The sequence below is a fragment of the Macaca mulatta genome, chromosome 18 (assembly GCF_049350105.2).
Source record: "Macaca mulatta isolate MMU2019108-1 chromosome 18, T2T-MMU8v2.0, whole genome shotgun sequence".
Taxonomy (NCBI): Eukaryota; Metazoa; Chordata; class Mammalia; order Primates; family Cercopithecidae; genus Macaca; species Macaca mulatta.
In genome coordinates, this window is record NC_133423.1 from 56,816,298 (window position 1) to 56,837,164 (window position 20,867).

General features: G+C 37.3%; 1 protein-coding gene across 5 annotated transcripts in view; it reads right to left on the minus strand.

Moving 5' to 3' along the window:
• Nucleotides 1-20,867, minus strand: part of GALNT1 (polypeptide N-acetylgalactosaminyltransferase 1) — a 124,766-nt gene that overhangs the window by 29,062 nt on the left and 74,837 nt on the right. For all 5 annotated transcript variants that reach the window (NM_001260602.1, XM_077974660.1, XM_077974661.1 and 2 more), the window contains 3 exon segments: nt 19-226; nt 5,824-5,990; nt 20,257-20,431. In NM_001260602.1, the coding sequence (NP_001247531.1) occupies nt 19-226; nt 5,824-5,990; nt 20,257-20,431 (550 nt within the window).

The window sequence follows — 20,867 nt, forward strand, 5'->3', positions numbered from 1 at the left end:
CAGACACCAGAAAATTACCTGTCATGTTTGATCCTGGCCAAGAGAGGCTCCAGCCATCCCACTGTACACTCACAATGGGCATCCAGGAAGGTGATCACTTGGCCTTTAGACACAGCAGCTCCTTTTAATCTAGCTCTAATCAATCCAGAACGTTGTTCCATTCGAATTACATGAACTGGTACTTTTAGTTTTTTCACATAACTCTCTAAAGGCCTTTTCAAAAAGTCTGGAAAATGAACAAAACGAAACATGAAAACAGGTGTGGCCTGGCACTATTCAGATTAAAGTAATTTTGATTTGGAATATTTATTCAACATACCCTTACTGAACACTCTCAGTAAGGCTCCCTGACTCACAAACCCATTTTGCTAAAGGAAGCCTTTATATTCCCCGAGAGAATGGACTAGAGCTGCCTCTATTTTATTACATGCAGAATTAGGAGAGTGCCTTTGGGCTCAGACTTAACCAAGGATAGGAATGCTCCTATGTTTCACTAAGTAACTCTGTCAGACTCAGTTCTTTTTCTAATCATGCTTAAGGATCAGCAATACAAAGAAAGCATTAAATTCAGACCTCAACAGAGAGAAGACACAGAATATGTAATATGTAGAGTTCAGAAAATTGTGAAAGCGGAAATAAACTGTCTTGTTGATTACCACAGTCTTTGACGACACTTTTTTTTTTTTTTTTTTTTTAAATCAGGAGGCAGAAAGTGAGGTAACGCTTGGAAAAGAAATGCTGGACTGTTAACTGCAATGCCAAATAGAGATCTTTAAACCGACAGTTAGGTGTTAAGAAAAGAAGTTTAAAAAGGAAAGGGCAATTGAAGAAGATAAGAGAAAAAGGGGGCAAAAGGGGAAAGGGAGAGTATGTGGGTGTATGAAATCAATAGCTATCCTGGAGAGTTCAGATAAGAGGTTATGCTCCTCAGGACACAGGCAAGCATATAGGATAAGGCAAACCTTTCCTCCAAAGTTCACAACTGACTTTAAAAAGCAGAAAAGGTGCAACTTCCTCAAAGCAAAGAGAAAATATTGTTCAGATCAGGTAGGTTTACAGAATTTATGCTAGAGAAGCTATTGGTGGTAATATGGCCAAATGCCTTTCCAACTAGTCACCATACAGTAAGTATGAGGATAATCTCTCCAGGGAAGAAAATATTTGAGATGAAACTACTGGGACCCCTAGAGAGATTATCCTTACATCTATTAATTAAATACTAAAAGTAGAGATCCAAAAGGCTTCCTGCATAGTGAGGTGGAAAAGACAAATGGGAGTAAAATGATTCTTGCCTGTTTGACTCAACAAGACAAAATGACTCAATGATGAAACAATCAGGGATATAAAAGCTGTAAAAGAGAAAGGCCTGTGTGTCCCACTACACCAAAACACTGATCTCTACCATTTCTGCTAATATATTTTCTAATATTTGAGCTAAAAAGTTATCTGAAAGATATCACTGTGATTTTATGAACCAAGTCTTAGGGTCAGAAGGATCTAACTTGATTCTGAGTAAAAAGGTAAGGGTAGTGCCAATCCCAGAGAAGAGCAACATTTTGTAGTACCTATTAACATTTTGTGTCTGTTTAGCACAATGTTAACATATGTAATGCTAGTCTCATTATATACTTTATCTCATTTAATGCTCACAACGACCCTATGAGGTTAAGTGTTATTATGAATACTTTAGAAATGAAAATCTAAGGCTCAGCATATTACATGAATTTGATTAAGGTGATACAGCTTGTTAAGGGATGGATCCAAGATTCAAACCCAGGTCAGGCTGACTTTAAAGCCCATCTTTTTATCTACAACAGGAGAATCCTAGAAGGGAACTCTATAGAGAGAACAATTCAGGTCTGTGGAAGCACCTGATCAAGCGCAAATTTAAAATACTTTGTATCCAGAATTTGATAGAATTTCATGCAGTAGAGTATAAGATATAATCTAGTACCTTAGATCAATCAAGACTGGGTGTGTCATAAACAATGTGTCTCCCAACAAGTTTTTCCAAAAATATTAGTTTAAAATGTTTCTTCAGAACTAAAGCAATCTAGTCCCCAAGTCCCACATGTCTTTGAAAGCTATACTATCTTGTTTATGAACAAAATTTAAAAAAAGATGCATGATTCTGTGGTCTGGTAACTCATAAAATTTGCTCTTCCACAAATTTTCTTGGCATCTTTGTTTGACATTTTTGTGGCTTTCACACAATAACATTAGGATATAGGTGTCTTCTTTTCAGTCAATATAGAATTATGGACTCAGGGCTGGGTGGGGAATTAGGAACTATCCAAGTCTCATTTTATAAAAATGAAGCCATGAGTTAAGAGATTATAGTTAGAAGCTACTATTACATCAAAAACAAGGGAGAATCTTCTTATTAGGACATCTTTATAACTATTGGCCTATAAATGGATCCCTATGCATTTCTCAGGGTATGAGATTGTCAGAGAGTGTGAACATCAGGGAAAAATTTCACTGTTCACAGCAATGTCTGAGAAATATTAGCCAAAACTCTAAAGAGTAGTAGGGAAGAATAAGGAAATCAGAGTCTAATAAATCTGATGCCTAACCTCTACTAAATATAAACCTCTGCTTTTTGTATAAAATGAAAAAATAATAGTCTTCTCAGATTAGAAACATTACATAAATTCTAAGTCTTAAGATAACTTTCTGAGATGAAAATTACATAACTTCTGAAATAAACTAGGGATTCGTCCAAATTCTTACTTTATTACAGATCCTGTAACAGTAAAGTTGCACCAGAAGCAATCAGAAGTGAGGTACACAGCAGTTAAGAGGTCAGGCTCTGGATTTATACAAGGCTTGGATACTCATCTACCATGCTAAGCCTTATTTTCCTCATCAATAAAACAAATAATTACAGCACCTACTTCATACTTCTTTAATAAAGTTACTCAGCAGGTTAACCTGAAATCAAGTATTCAGAGGCCATGGGCACACTATCTATGCTATACAACCCAATTAGGAAGTTTGCACAGAAAAGAAGTAAATGTGAAGATTAAATGTACCAGCGTACATTATTCTTTCACCCATTCATTATATAATTCTAGACTGTTGTTATGTACAGGCACTGTGGGAAGTGAGGTGATAATGGTGAGCCAACAGACCTGACAAAGTATACAGTCTACTGGGGGAAGATACCTATTAAACAGACAAATAAATAATTCAAACCCTGGTTAGAGCTGCAGAGGGGTAGAGTGTTATGAGATGTTTTCAGAGAGACATGACAGGTCTGGAGAGGTCAAGAAAGGCCTCTCTAAATATATCACATCTGAGCTGAACTCTGATGCATGGATGATTCAATGTTGACAATGCTGGGGAGATAGATGGTGGAGACGAATGTTCCCTACAGAACAATGTTCCAGGGAGAGGGAACAGAATCAGTACAAGCGAAGGCCCTGAGATAGGAAGAAGGATGATACTCTTTAACAAACTGAAAGAAGAAAACTGGACAGTGGGAATAAGTATGGGAATGGTTCAAGGTGTGACTGGAGTTGCCAGGTGTGGCCAGGTCATACAGGCCTTAGTGTAGGGGTTTAAATCATGGAAGCGAAATGATCAGATTTGCATGCTTTAAAAAAGCTCACTCTGGAGGCACCATGATGAACATCTAGATGGGAGGGGGTAAGAGTATATGGGGACATTAGTTTGACTTGTTAGCCTATTTCCACATCCGGGTGAGAAATGATGGTGCCTTGGATGTGTCTCATGAATAGGAAAAAAAAGCAGATTTAAAGAGTTACACAAAAGCAAAGAGCTTGCTCTGGTTTCTGGGTCTAACAATTACGACTTAAACAATGGAGCCAAAGAAAAACACATTAGATGATTCTCAACCTAGAAAGCAAGACTGCAAATTATAACCACAAAAACAAAGATCTAGTGTCTCCCAGATATCAGAAATGGTAACCTGGATATTTGAGGCTTCCAAGGCAGGAAGATAAAGGAGAAACACACCCCTCAGCAGGGACTCTGGAGCGGCACTCCAGGACCCCGCCTAGAGACTAAGCCTCAGGTGGAGCAGTGAGGTAGACACCTGCTCACACCAGTTTCCTCTCACAGATGTACACAGACTGGGGTGTTAGGTGAGGTCTGCATGAGGGGAAGGAAAGACAGAACTGGTATAGGTGAGTTTCTCTGTCACTTGTTGTGGGACTCTGCACCTTTTAAATTAGGTCATATCCTATAAAAATTTATTATTCTACACAGCCTTCTTGGGCATTCACAGAACAAGAGAAAAACAAAGGAGGAAATGAAAAAATAATCCATTTTATCTCAGGTTAAGTATCTCTTCTGGAAGAATATATTTAATCCAGCAAATATTAACATATAAGTAAACCAAGCACAAGTCATTTGCAGGATAAATGTTTGTATCTATTCCTCCTTAACTTAGGTTAATTTTCTTACAGAGGGATTAACTCCTAGCAAATAGATTATCCACATGAGGTTTATACTTCTGTTGTCAACAATTATTTCTTTACGTGTGGTATTCTTAACAGCTCTTATTCCTTTTGACATGTAATTATGTCATGTATTATACTATTTAAATGTCTTGTGTGATTATAAACTCTCTCTTTAATTTGATTAAAAATGTAAGATATAGGCTAATTTAAAAGGTAGGATTTATCTTATTCTTCATTTGCATCTGTATAATCTGGCAAAGTAATAAGATTTAAATAGTTTTTATTGCACTAATTACTCCAAATAATTGATATTTTACATGAATAAACTTAATTTCTATTAAATGCATGTATTCAGTGTGGGCACAGGAAGGAGAAAGTATGATACTTAACTAAATCATAGCAGATGCAATGGGAGAATAGGCAAGAAAGTCGAAGATACTAGCAAGAGAGGTTAAAACGGTAGATCATTTAAGGCTGATGAAGAAAAGAAGTAGGAAATTATTTTCTGTAGCTCTAAATTTTTCTCATGTGAACACAGGATCATTGGTGGAACACACACCAATGATTCCTAGAGATGAGATATGAATAAGAAAATTAGGAAATGCTGGGTATCTAAGTTAAGCTAGTTTCTTTACTGATGGACTAAGCAGAGCCTTTTCTATATGGTACTCTGTAGTGTGAAATCTCTAGTAAGGACTCAGAATATATAATATTGACCCAGGCACCTTTAATTAATATGTCCTTTCCCAAAGAGTATTTCATGCTATAGTTTGGGATATTTTAGGCTTGTGAAAAATTCTGAGATTCCTAGAAGGACATGTAGGCAACAGTCTGTAGAGATTTATTATGACAGTCATATTACATCCTACCTTTTCATCCTTCCTAATCCTTTTATGTACCTAGCTATAGATCATTCCTGAAACTTAGAAATGGAGAAAATAGGGAAACCTACGAAAAATCTGGAGAACAAAGGTTCACCCAGCTAAGGCTCCATCTTGCTGTCAGAGATATTTCCTACTAAACATGGAGCTACATTTCTCCATTCATGGATGTAAGCAGAATCCAGTCTGTCTCTACTCTCAGTCCTGCAGCTTCCCACAGAGAAAATCCTAACAAAATGAGGAGAGTTTTTTCACTGTCCTGCATAATAGTTTGTTATATAGCATTATTTCCTTTTGAAACAAGATTAAGATGCAACACACATCAAATGTTAATTAAATATTTTAAGTCTCACAAGAGTGTACTTTTTTACATATGTGAATGAATCCAAATGCTGTATTTTTGGGATAAATTAGAATTTTGTATAAAATTATTAGGTTAAAAATTATAGCAACTAGCTTTAACCGTTAGTGACAAAAGGTGTAGCAAATTATTGGCATTAAAATTTAAAATTTACCTCTTTCACTGGCATCATCTACTAGAACAATTTCTTCTATCATGTGTCTTGGTGAGCGATTAATGACACTATGGACAGTTCGCAGAAGTGTGCTCCAAGCCTCATTGTGGAAAACAATCACCACACTTGTTGTAGGAAGATTATCTGGATACACCTTTGTTTTACACCTAGAGACAAAGCAAATGCCTTTATAAAAAGTGACTGTTAAGATTGCATAATAAAGGAATCTGGACTAGAAGGGGTGATAGAACAATAAAAGCAGTTTGCTCTAGGGGTGGGATCCTTGGTACCTTTTTATTTAAGTCTTGGTTAATGTTACGTGTTTAATAAATAGCACCTATTTAAAATGATATATTTAGATTAAAATTATTTCAAAGATGTCATTTATATTCTTAAAATTAGGTACTTCCTCCTGATGAATGTTTTCAGGTGATTCACTTTAATAGAGAATGAAATAAAGCTATCTACCCAAAACTGACTGTACTTCAAGGACCCTATTAGACAAAAAAAATCAGAACCACTGGAGTTTACATAGTTTAATAATCTAAACAAAAATATGCCTTCCACAAAAGAAGATAAATATTTAGTGAGTACCTATCATGTACCAGGCTCTTAATCTTCCTAGTCATTCTGTAAGACAGATACGTGCAGCCACATTTCACAGATAAGAAACAGGGCAGGGATAGCGAGGAGGCAGCAGAATCTGACTGAAGACTCCACAGCCCATGCCCTGCTGCTCCAATTCTTGCTGCTGCCACCTCCATAATTAAATATCAACATGTACCTCGTTCAGTAAAGACTATTTATGCCTGAGCATGCAATCATCAGAAATACCAAACACACTCAAAAGATATGCACACGAAATCCACACAATAATTTTATGTTTCTAGCACTTTGTTAGGCAACATGGTCTCTTTTTCAACCTTGTTAGCTAGATAAAATTACTAGATAACAGCCTATTAGAGAAAGTAACAGCAGTAGGTAACCTGAGATCAAGAGATGTGCTTTAGAACGTAAGCCCGCTCTAAACAGTGCGTATGTAATTCTCTCCCAGGTATCCCCAATTCTAACAGTTGCTCCACCCTCCTCTTTCTTCCTTTATTCCCTGCTCTCTCTCAAGCTCCTCAAGTCTCAACTGTAATCGCCTGTCAGTGGGAGTGAAGAAAGGGAAGGATGGGGAGGAAATGAAGAAAACACAAACAAGACTCCTCTTCTGAAGCTGCTGAAATAACTCTTCTTATTGAACACTCTACCCTAGGGCTGCCGGCTGGCAGTTGGAAGAAAAGGAAAAAGGAAGGGTAAAAAGATGACAAGGTAAAAGGGTTGAAAGAAGAAGTCACCATAGGGGCCCCAACAGCCCTTGTCCTTTCTCTCTCCCAGGAGACAAGGAGCAACAAGTAGCTGTTCGTGTCCTTCGATATATTCCACTGCAGCCCCTCTCTCCCTCTTCACCACTCCCAAGACCTCTTTCACAGGATGGTCTCCATCTCCTACTACCAGTAACCTCCTCTCTACCCACAGCCTCATTTCCACTTCACTGCCCACTCCCTATGTTCACTCTAACAACCACAAGAAGGCCCACACAGCCTGCCACCCTGTCTGCAGCTCCCTCCTTCCAAGTCTAGACTAAAGAGGTGGGGCCCAAAAGACTAGGCGAGAGGGGAAAAGATGTGTTCTCAGCAGTACTAATAATACTTCTGAAAATAGTTTCCCATCAAAACTCTGTTATAAATGGTGGCTACAATATTTATGTATTATAATTAGTACTAGTTTCAGGTACATCATAGCTGAGCAAGCTATATGTTGAATTCCTGATGCACAGACTCCTGGAATAAGACTCTGAAGTCAGGAATGGCCTATGTATGGGTAAAAGGGAATCAGAAAAAGAGTTTCTTATATTATTTAGCTGAATCTTATTATGCCACATACAATCTCTTTTCCCAAGTGAATCCTACTTATTATTATCGTAGAAGTGGGAAGCAGGAAACAGCCAAAGTGGCCATGTAGTTGCTACCTTACCAAAATAAAGTAAAATAATAAAATCAGGTGATGCACGAAAGATGTATAGTGTACAAATGGTACTGTTAGCCATGTCTATGGCTAGGAAACAGAAAGGAAGACAGAAAAATGTGGAGACAGCAGGTTCTGCAGAAGAGAAGTGATAACCCAAATTTACTATTTGTATGATATGTTAAAGAATAAAATTCTAAAACTGTATGGGAAGGAAGTAAGATTATAAGAGTATAAGAACACTAGAAAGAAATTGGATGGAAGAATCAGAGGGAGAAGCAATATTACGAGCCAGAAGGACAGATAAAAATGAAATAATTTTTTTAAATCAAATGGTTAATCAGAGGCCATAACGAGTTCATAAAAGTTAATATTCTCTCAAAGCAAATGAGAAAACATAGAGAAAATATTAAACAACCATAATTAACCTCAGAACAGGTACAAAAACACACAAACACACACCCCTAACCTGGAAGAGCCACAAGGTACTTGAGAAGAACCAAAGAGCCTTTTAGCATTCTAGCTAAGCTTTTCCAATCAAGAAACCACCTGTCCTTTTGTGTTTCAGGGTGTGAGGTGGGTAGGGGGACCGGTTCATAGAACACAGAGCTGAAGATGAGGAGAAAGGCCACAGACCATGTTCAGGAAGCAGCTTTCTTCCACACTGGCCCAAGTGAGACTTTTATCCTCAGTTATGAAAACTAGCCAGTGTAAGTGCTAATTTCTTTTTTTTTTTTTTTTGGAGACGCAGTCTCGCTCTGTCGCCCAGGCTGGAGTGCGGTGGCGTGATCTCGGCTCACTGCAAGCTCTGCCTCCCGGGTTCACGCCATTCTCCTGCCTCAGCCTCCTGAGTAGCTGCAACTACAGGCACCCGCCACCACGCTCGGCTAATTTTTTGCATTTTTAGTAGAGACAGGGTTTCACCGTGTTAGCCAGGATGGTCTCCATCTCCTGACCTCGTGATCCACCCACCTCAGCCTCCCAAAGTGTTGGGATTACAAGCGTGAGCCACCGCGCCTGGCCAGTTTATGCTAATTTCTAAAAGTTACATATAGGTTTAACAGCAAGGTATAGGTTAGGAAGAAATGGAATAGTCTTAAACTTTCTATTGAAATATATACATGCAAAAAGTTGACAAATCATAAGTGTACAGCTGAATAAATTTCCACAGTGAAAGCATCAAGCAGTCAGCACCCAGATGAAGAAACAGACCATTACCAATACCCCAGAGGATTCCTTTGTGCCCCTCTCTAAGGTAACCACTCTACAGGACTTCTACTACTACTGATGAGTTTTGCCTGACTTTTTGAACATTACTTAAAGGCAGTAATATAAAGCAACCGTTCTCAAACTTTTTGACTTATAATCCCTTTACACACTTAGAAACTGAGGACCCCAAAGGGCTTTTGTGTATGTGGATTATGGCTATTAATGTTTACCATCTTATAAATTAAAACAATTTTTAAAGTGCAAGCATCCACAAACACATAATACATTAGCTCTTGGAGATGACTCATCATTGCCATGTAGTGTGCCCATTATCAAGGTATTGCCTCTTAGTTCGAAATACACCTTTTATTACCTGCACTGTGATAATGGAACCAGCCCCTATAAGCATTTCTCCTTTGCAGTATGCATGATGCATACTTAAGCTCTGTAGGTAGAAGGTGCTGGAGGGACAATGCAGGAGGAAGATACTTCCCTCCCCGGTTCCAGCGTGCTTCCATTTGTTTTCCTCTCCCTCAAACTGTGCGGCTGCCAGTGGACTGTGGTGGATAACCAGGGCATTCACCCCGCTGAACTTCAACAGCACCCCCACAACAACAGACCACATATATGATGGTAGTCCCATATCATTATAATGGAGCTGAAAAATACCTATGGCCTAGTGTCACTGTGGCCACCATCAACATACTAGCATAATTACTTAATATGCAAAGTACATTTAGTAGAGCCTAAGTGTACAGTGTTGATAAAGTCTACAGCAGTGTATACAGTAAAGTCTTAGGCCTTCACATCCACTCAGCACTCACTCACCCAGAGCAAGTTCCACTTCTGCAAGCTCCATTCATGGTAAGTGCCCTATACACGTGTACCATTTTTCATCTTTTATACCATATTTATACTGTATCTTTTCTACGTTTACATACACAAGCACTACTGTACTACACAACTGCCTACAGCATTCAGTACAGAAATATACTATGCAGGTTTACAGACTGGGAGTAATAGGCTATACCGTATAGCCTAGGTGTGTAGTAGGCTGGACCATCTAGGTTTGTGTAAGTACACTCTATAATGTTTACACGATGACAAAATTGTCTAATGACCTATTTCTCAGAACATACCCCAGTCATTAAATAACACATAAGTGTACCTAACAATTCAGAAATATAGAGCTACAGAAGTTGCTTGGTACTTACTATTACTAATATTTTTCTATTGTTATAGTCCTACTCTGGCTGGATGCAGTGGCTCATGTCTACAATCCCAGCACTTTGCAAGGCTGTGGCAGGAGGATCACTTGAGCCCAGGAGTTTGAGACCAGCCTGGGCAACAAAGCGAGACCCCATTACTAAAAAAGTCCTACTCTATTTATCTTATCTCAGGGCACTGGCCTGAAAAGGTCCTGCTGACTTTTTATTAAGTTCCTGAAACTGCATTAAGAGGATTAAATATATTATCCCATGTATGCTTGTAAGAACCCTAAGACAGAGTTATTACTCTCCAAATTTTACAGATGAGGAAACTGAAGCTTAAAGTAATAAAGTAGATTGTTCATGATAGCAGCTAGTAACAGAACTACAAGCTGAATCCACAACTTATGATAAAACTTGTAAATGCTCATCAATCATCCATATATATGTCAAGAACTATAGTTTGAAAAAAGAGCCAAGAAAAGAATTTTCAAGAAATTTCTACACCAAGGTGACTATGCATGTATAATCCGATGCTCTCCTCCATGTCCCTTCAAGCTATGATTTTCAATGTATTCTTTTTCCCCCATTAAATTTCATCTGTCACTAGCATTTATCAATGACAACTCATATTTCATAAAATGTCTGGCTACCTGCCAGCCAGTGTTTGGCAATGTTACAAAATTACTTCTCTGTATACTCTCATTCAGAGAAGATCAACTAAGATCTAACCATAAAAGTAAGAGCAAAGCACAGTGATTCAGAGCACATATTTTGACCCTGAGACCTAGATTCAAATTTCACTTGCGTCACTTACTAACTGTACTTTGGACAAATCATTTAATTTCCCTAAGTCCAAGTTTCCCCATTTGTAAACTGAGCACATTACTACTACTTTGCCCATCTGTTTGAATATGACAATGTGTATAATACTGGTATATAATAAAGCATTCAATAAATGTTATTAAAATTACTTTTTAAATATCTAAGACTAACTATATAGGATGGAATTGGCTTACTAGATGATTTGGAATCTGTCTTACACTTCCTTCCCTAAGATTACACATGAGGAAAGTTATTCAGGGACTGTTGGTTCTATTTAACTCTTCTGAACAGTGTAATAATGTCATTCTTCCCTCCAGTTTCCTTCAGGAAACGTGCCCTTAGAGACTGTACAAGGCAGTAGAAGTTATTGGCAGACAGGATGATCTGGACACAGCCAGCTACACACCAGTTAAGCCCATGTCTTAGAACATAAGCAAGGTTTCTCTGGATTCCAAAAGGTGGTGAAAAAGCTGCACTCCAGGGGCCATCCCACAGCATCATTCCTTCCACATAGGGAAGCAGGAATGGAAAGCAGCTGACTACCTCTGTCCAGCACAGCTGAGGCTTAAGAAAATACTATCTAATATTTACCACTTGGCATTTCATTGTGAATCTGCTTTGGAAGTCAGGAAATGACTAGTAAAATAAAGAAAAAAAAGTGGAGATGGAAAAGTCCCTTTGGAGTCAGCTTCTTCTGAGAATCAAATAGGGACGTGGAGCTCACTCCTTGAACAGAGGCCTTCTCTGTATCCTAGATTGCAGGAAGCGTGCAAAGCACTTTACAAATCCTCACAACCACCCTTGTAATTCTCCTTATTTTAGAGATAAGGACCTGAGGTATAGAAAAGTCAGGCAACTTGTCCTAAACCACATAGCCAGTAAATGGCAGAGCCAGACTTGGACTTTGCCATTATCAAGATATTAATGAGAAATTTACCTAGAGACAATTTGAAAAGGAACAAACAGAGAAAAAATAAGAGTATAGACTGAGAAGCTCTAGTATATGCATATAAGTAGCTCCAAAAGAACAGACTGGAGGAAATAATGAAGCAGCAGTATTTGAGATTACAGCTAGGAATGTCCCACAATTGAAGAATAATATCAGTGCTCACATCAAAAGTACACTATGTGCACTGAACATGTAGACACATAAAGATAAATCTACACCTTCACAATTACAAGATACATAGGTCTTACTAATAAAGGAAAAGTATACAGCTTCCAAACCAAGAGACAGAAAAACATGAATACTAAAACTTTACCAGTTGAAACTGTATCAATTAGAAAAGCAGGAAAAGAGGAAAAAAAGGAAAAAGATACTAAACAGAAAGCAAGATTTATTAGGTCAAAGTTTATGAAACTGTCATTTTCATGGGTCAAAAGTGGTTGAATATCAGTTTTATATGGTTCAACATAAAAGAAGTTCAAATATATCAAGTCATAATACATGTAGATCAAGTCATAATATACACAAAAGTCATCTATTAAAAACCAAAGATTAAATTTAGAACACAAAGTTCCAGCCTGGGCAACATGGTGAGACCCCCATCTCTACAAAACATTTAAAAAATTAGCCAAGTGTAGTGGTATGTACCTGTAGTCCTTGTTACTCGAGAGGCTGAGGTGGGATGACCGTTTGAGCCCAGGAGGTTGAGGCTGCAGCCAGCTGTGACTGCGCCACTGCACTCCAGCCTGGGCAACAGAGCAAGACCCTGTTCCTCAAAAATATATATGCGTGTACATACATAGTGAGAGTCCATTCAATGGTAGGCTGCCTATGAACATGAGCACGAGAGAAGCAAAAAATTAAATAAATAAATGGTAGGCTGTCATTTAAAAGAAAAAAGTCCAGCCATCTAGTAGAAATACACCTAAAACAAAGTCCTTTCCTATGCCAAGATCACAAAGATCTATTTTCTCCTATGTGAACTTTTAGGGCTTTGCTGGTTTGCCTTCACATTTATTTCAGGTAATACATATAAAATTGATTTTTCTGTATGGTGTGAGGTAAAGATGCAGTTTCAGTTTTGTCTTGAATTATATCAAGTTGGCCCAGCATAACTCATTTGTTCATTTTTTAGAAGATCATCCTTCTCCTACTGCCACATAGTGCCACCTTTGTCCTAAACCAAGTGTTCAAGTATGTATTGGACTGGTCATGAACTCGCTATTGTGTTCCACTGATCTGCTTGTCTATCCTTGCAACAATACCACATTATTTTAATTACTATAGTTTTCTAAGAAATCTTAATAGTTCTATAAGAATGTCTAGCTCTTCCAGGTCTTTGCATTTCCAGTCACAGTTGAGAATCAACTGGTCAAATTACATATGCAAACGTGGTTATGATTGGAACTGCATTAAATCTACTAATAAATGTGGAAAGAACCAACATCTTTATAATATTAAGGAGTCCGACCCCAAGAATGTGGGATAGTTCTCCATTTATTTAGGTATTTAATTTTTCTTTGCTTTAGAGTTTACTCTGAAAAGCCTTTCTTGGATATCTGATATTTTCAGATTGCATTATAAGTATTATTTAAAATTGTTTTATTTCCTAGCTTTTGTAAGAAAACAACATACAGAAATGCAATTTATTTTTCTTTTTAATATTAACCTTAAAATCTTCAACCTTGCTGAATACATTTTTTTTTTTTTTGGAGACACAGTCTTACACTGTCACCAAGGCTGGAATGCAGTGTGGCATAATCATGGTTCACTGCAACCTCGAACTCTCGAGCTCAGGACATCCTTCTGCCTCAGCCTCCTGAGTAGCTGGGACTACAGCTATGAACCACTGTGTCCAGCTATTTATATAATTTTTTTGTAGAGATGGGGTCTCATCATGTTGCTCAGGCTGGTCTTGAATTCCTGGACTCAAGTAATCTTCCTGCTTCAGGTGCCCAAAGTGCTAGGGTTACAGGTGTGAATCACCGTGCCCAGTCTCTAAACACTTTTTGATTCTAATCCTCTAATTCTTTTGGATTTTTGTTATACACAATCATGTCAACTGCAAATAATAAAATTTTAATGAACTTCTTAAATTAATACATTTTAACAAATTTTAATTCCTCTTTTCCAATCCTTGTAACAGTTACTTATTTTGCTCGCCTCCTTACACTGGTTAAGACCTCCAGTACGACACTGAACAGAAGTGGTGTTAACAGGCATCAGTGTCATGTTCCAGATCTCAAAGGGAAAGCTTTCAAAATTATTATTAAATATAGATATTTGCTGGGAGGGTTTTGTTTTTCTAGAAACATTTTGTCAGATTAAAGAAGTTCCCTTCTATTCCTAGTTTGCTAAGGGGTTTTATCATGACAGTGACAAATTTTATCAAATGTTTTTCCTGTATCTAATGAAATGATCACATAACTTACCACCTGTTTCCCTATAAATGTGGTGAATCTAAATGATTTTCAAATCCTAAACCAACTTCACATGCCTGGAATAAACCAATTGATTTTTAATGTATTATTTATATTGCTGGATTTCACTTGTAAATCTGCATCCATATCGAGATTACTGGTCTGTAATATTTCTTTGTTGTAATAACCTTGTTGGATTTTCATATCAAGATCATGCTGATTTCATGAAATAAGTTTGATATGTTGCTTCGTTTTCATTGGCAAAGCCATCTATGCCTGGAAGTCTGTGTTTATGTCTGACTTTGTGAGTGTCTGTGTGTAACGATTTTTTTTTTTCCTTTGAGATGGAGTCTTGCTCTGTCGCGCAGGCTGGAGTGCAGTGGCGTGACCTGGGCTCACTACAAGCTCCACCTCCCGGGCTCACGCCATTCTCCTGCCTCAGCCTCCTGAGTAAGTGGGACTACAGGCATGTGCCACCACGCCTGGTTAATTTGCAGTTTTAGTAGAGACCGGGTTTCACCATGTTAACCAGGATAGTCTTGATCTCCTGACCTCATGATCTGCCTGCCTCAGCCTCCCAAAGTGCTGGGATTACAGGTGTGAGCCACCGTGCCCAGCCGTGTGTAATGATTTTAAATAATTAATTTAATAGCTTATATTAATATTATAACACTTAATAGCTATAACTTAATACTTAATAGCTATAACACTTATATTTTCTACTTTTCTCTGATGTCAGTTTCACTAAGTTATATTTTTCTAGGAACTAGTAAGTTCATCTAAATTTTTAAAAATTGGGATGTTATTTATAATATTCACTTATAATCTTATCTTTATGTCATTGTGGTAGGAACACTTACCATGAGATCTAGGTTTTTAAGGGTACAATGCAGTATTGTTATCTACAGGCACAATACTGTATAGCAGATATCTAGTCCTTATTCATCTTGCATAACTGAAACACTAATCAGCATCTCCTCCTTTCTCCCCTGCCACTGAACCCTGGCAACTACCATTCTACACCCTGCCTCTATGAGTTTGACTATTTAAAAAACCTCATAAAATCTACGTATAATCTTTCAAATGTCTGCAAGATGTGCAGGGATGCTGTCTTTTTCATACCATTATTTGCTATTTAGGAAGGCGTTTTTTGATTTTATTATTTTATTGATTTTTTTCCAAAGAACTTTCAGCTTTGTTGAGCCTCTATACTTGATGTTTGTATTCTACTTTATAATTTCTCATCTTTGTGATATATTATCTTCTAAGGTCTGGATCTGTAATGACACCAGCTTTCACTCCTTATATGGATTTGTGACTCTCCTTATTTTCTTGATTTTAACATTTTTTTTTCCCATGAACTTTTGACTTTGCTGTTCCTCTACTGTACATTTTTATTTCCTAAGTTTCCAAGCTTTAAGTTTCCACTCTTTCTTCTACTTATTCTAATTTGTTCCTTTTCTAATTTCTTAAGATGGTTAGTTCAGTAATTTTCCATCTTCTTTTTAAAAAAAGTCATATGTATTTAACGGTACATATTATCACCTAAGCATGGAATTAGCTTCATTCCACAAGTTTTGATATGCAGCATTCACATTGTCAACTTTGATAACATATTTTCTTCCTCAATGCACTTAATTCCTAGCTAACATGAGCTACAAAAAGAGAAAATAGACAAATGAAACATGTAATGAACCTGTCCGATAACAATGCATATTATGGGCCAGATCTCACACTTTTAATACCACAAGCACACAATTTACTTGACTTTAAGGATATTGGTACAATATGCCTTTAGGTCTAACTACCAATTCACAGGACAGGGAACTGAAGAACATGTTCAATGACACCACAGTGATGCAGTCAGCAAAATGTAGGCTGAGAAAAGATGTGAGGTATTCTACCTGGATTCTTCAAATAATAAACTGTAAGGAAAAAAGATAGAGAAGGAACCTACAGACTTTATAAAAGAGACTTAAGAGAATATCCACCAGCTGCAATTTTGATCCTGACACCTACACTATAAAAAAAGAAATATGTATGTCATAACTAGGGAAGTCTGAATATTAACTGAGTATTTTATGATATGAAGGGATGTTTATGTTATTTTAGGGGTGAAAATGGTATCATGATTTTTATTTTTCTTTTCTATGAGTCCTTATCTTTCAGAGCTACATACCAAAATATTTAGAAATGTTTTGTCTTTGCTTGGGGTTAGAGAATATGCTTCTAATCTTACTTACCTGGTTGTTCACAAAAAGCCATAAACCACACAAGTGTCGACATAGGGCTGCTGCTATTGTGTCAGGGGCTTATCCCAGAGCAAATGATCACAGCAAGAGTAAAGACCAATGTGGAAGCCACAGCATATTTGATAACATAATATTGAAGGAGATACTTCATTTTACTTGCACCATGTTCTATTGCTCAAACAGACCAATCTTAGTGCAACATGGAGACTACAAAGAGGTGTGAATCCCAGGAGGCAAAGATTGTTGGGGGACATCTCAGAGGGTATAAGAATTCATAAGACAAAACTGTTAGGAATTGCTGAGGCTGAGTGGTGAATACATGAGGGTTCATTACATTATTATCTCTATTTTTGTATACATTTGAAATTTTCCATAATAAAAATTCTAAAACTTTTTTTTTTTTAAAAAAGGGTATCAGTCCAGAGATGGAATGAAGACATAAAAAGGCTACTCAGTGGTAGCAGTGACTCTGCACTACCTCCTAGGCAGCCCAGTCCCACAGAGACCCAGTGGTTGGCCAGAAGGACTATGTACTGGCAGCTTTCACAAAAGTGGACTTTGTCGGGTCTGAGGAGTCTTGATCATCAAGTGTGAAACTTGGTGCATAAGCATTTGTATCACACCATTTCAACACTGTTCCTAGTATCATAAAGCTGTTCAATGTCCAAAACCTGGTGACTTACAATGCACTTAGAAGGTACTCATTAATAAAAGTATCTTCAAAAACCACATCAAGACAAAAAGACATAAATGTTTAATAACATGTGTTGAGAGTGGTGATATACTTAGGGGAGTTATTAAAATGACAAAAACGATTCTACTAGAAACAATAATAGTTGAGGCTCTTGAACGAAGTGTAAGGTTGTTTATAATACAAGCATCATTTAAACTGTAGACTGTGGAGAGTCTACAGTTTTCTTCAACAATGTTTAAATTTTCAGGAAAGCAAACAGTTTGTGAAAAATCTTTACAAATTAAGCTTCTTTTGACGGATCTCCACTTAATCAACTTGCTGGATAAAGAGATACTCTTCATCTCCTTTGTTTAATTTTTACATGCACAGTATTCAACAGTTACCTTATCATGACTTATTCATGGCTAAGCCATGTAGTAGTAAACTATGATTACTTTTGTTTTCTCTGAACAAGTTTTTTAAAGTTTTCCCTGAAGGTAGTGCCCATTTAATTTTTTTTCTTACTATGGTTTTCTATGTATTTTAATCCCAAACTTCCCATCAATTGTCTAAATCTACTGTAGACATTCAGCCATATCAGGTGTAACTTCAGTGGCATCTTCTTGAAGTCTCTTCTGGAATTTTCTCACCGGCTCCGTCTGGGCTGGTCGCTTCTGCCTGTGCAACTCTCACTCAGGCTCTCCCTTCATCATCTTCTGGTCATTCTCACCATTTCTCACACAAGCTGAATCTCCTGTTTTTTACATTCTATGTCTTTCTTGTCCTTAGTTTATTTAAAACTAAGGTTTTAAATGGTAGTGTCCTATCTCTAGTAACTTCCTGAGAATGGATGTGTGGCAGTTCAATGTTCTGAGATCTTGCATGTCCAAAAATATCCTCATTTAACCGGTGCACTTTATTGCAAGTTTGGCTAAATATAACATTTTAGATTAGAAATTATTTTCCTTTAGAATTTTGCTCCTTTGTTTCTAGAGTTGCTGCTGAGAAGTTTGAAGGCATTCTGATTAATAACCCTTTTGATTGTGACCTGCTTTCGCCTCTTAAGAAACCTGTAAAAGGTCTTTCTTTTTCCCCCTTGGGAGCTGAAATCCTCAGTGTTCTCTAAAAGTCACAATGTCTTGGAGTGCAGTCTATCTTCATCTATTGTCACAAAAAGTTGGTGGGCTCTTCCAATTTGAAAATTTGTGCAGTTCAGTTATGGAAAATTTTGTGGATAAATTTTCTCTTCCCTATTTTTAAAATTCTTTTTGAGACTACTATTATTAAAATATTGGATTTCCTGATTGTCATTTCAATGTTCATATAATTTTACTGTTGTCCATCTCTTTGTTGCATTTTTATTTTCATTTTTTTATTTTCAAAAGCTCTTTCTGGTTCTCTCAGTGTATCTTTTGAATAGTATCCTATTCTTATTTTATGGTTGTAATATATTCCCTATTTTGTTGAGGTTATTAGTTATTTCTCTTAATGTGTTCTACCTTAATAGTTTTTCTTCCCTCAAAGTTGCTTTTTTCTGTTTGTTGAGGGCTTCCTGAGATGTCTAGTATTCTTTGCTTATCTATTTGTTACTAAGAATGCAAGACCAAGAGGCTGAATATGAGGCCTAAACACGTGAGTAGGACTCACTGACTATGCATTTCCGTAAGGGTGATCAGGCTGTGCCATTAAGTTGGAAACTTTCCCAAGTCAATCAGCACTAAAATGCAATTTCTTGGAAATTCAGAACATACTTTTCATTCACATACTCTCAGGACCACACTAGGTACTTACCCTTCTCTCTAGGGCTATCCAATTCTGATGAGAAAGATCTTCCAGTCTCTTCTCTGGAGGAGGCAAACTTGGCTGCCAGCATCAATGGGAACAAGGAGTGCAGGGGGCCTCAGCACAGAATGTATATGTTCACTTACTCTACCTATTTTCTGTAGTTTGCTTGCTTTTAACTCGGCCTATTGTACTCTAGTACCTTGTATTACCTTCTTCTTACGGCACAACTAGACATCTAATTTGTATATTGCGGATAGGAGTGTAAATTGGTATAAACATTTTGGGAAAATGTCTGGTAACACATGCTAATGCTATATAAATGCATAATCTATTCCTTTCTCTAGTATATAGCAAACAGTAACGGGCACTTAAGTCCTCCAAAAGACATGAACAAGAATGTCACCACAGTTTTATTTATAGTGGTCAAAAAGTAGAAATAATCCAAAGGTCTATCAATGTATAAATAAACGATGGCATATTCATATTACAAATCACTATACTACAGTAGAAAAGAATAAACTTCTGATATATGCAACAATATGAATCTTAAAGGCACAAAAAATGGTGTGGATCCATTATAAAAAGTTCAAAAAGAGACAAAACTACTCTATGTTTAGAGAGGTCAATATAATGGCTGCCTCTGGGGATGGAAGTACTGACTACAAAAAACATAAAGAGACTTTCAAGGGTGATGGGATCATTCTATGTCTTGATTTGGCTGATGGTTACACAGGTGTATACATAGCAAAAATTCAGCGAACTGTGCACTTATGACTGTTTTTTTCACTGTTTCAAGTTACATACAACTTAAATCTTTTGTAAAAAGTTGAGTATGTGAGTATTTTGGTAATAATAAAGTTTAAAATCCCCTACTAATCCATTAAGATAAATAATTATCTTCCAATGCCTGAAATACATAGTGCTAATAATCAGTAGAAGCTTGAGATATTATTTCTATCAGCATTAATTATTTTCTAAGTGGGGTAAGTAGTAACATAGTGATATAACATTTGCCTTAAGAACAATCAGCACTCAAGTGCAATTTACTGAAAATTCAGAACATACTTTTCATTCACATACTATCAGGACCACAATAGGTACTTACCCTTCTAACCTAACATCTGGTAAAGATCTGTTGAGTGCAATCATCTCACTTGCCATTAAATTGAACTGATTGATTTTAAACATCTCTTTCATCTTTTCTTGATCCTCTTTAGGAATGACGACTGGTTTCCCCATTTCTCCAGGACCTTCATGAGGCTTTTGTACTGGCTCTAGAACTAAGAATAGGAGGAAACTTAACTAACATTAATTTCATAGCAATTGATTGATTCATGATTCTATTTAATAACATTTGTGTTTGAACTGTGCCCTCAACAACCAGACCCCTTTCTGGGCCCACCCTCTCCAAGGCTGTTAACCCTTCCAAGGGGCTGTCTTGTCTTCCACCTCCACACCAGTGTCCTGATTCAAGACTTCCTCACCTTGCCCCACTCACCTGAGTCACTGCATGGTGTTGGCTCCCATCTCAAAAGCTACTCCCACAATGACCTCCCTAAAGTGCAGACTTCACTGTTATTCCTATGGCCTCCTAGAGTCCAACCTCTGTAATGTGGAATTGAACCTAATTTTCCAAACCTATCACCTGCTAGGCCTTCTTCTCCCACCCCACAGTACTTCATCTTCTGGTCAAACAGCCACCCACTGCCTTCCTTC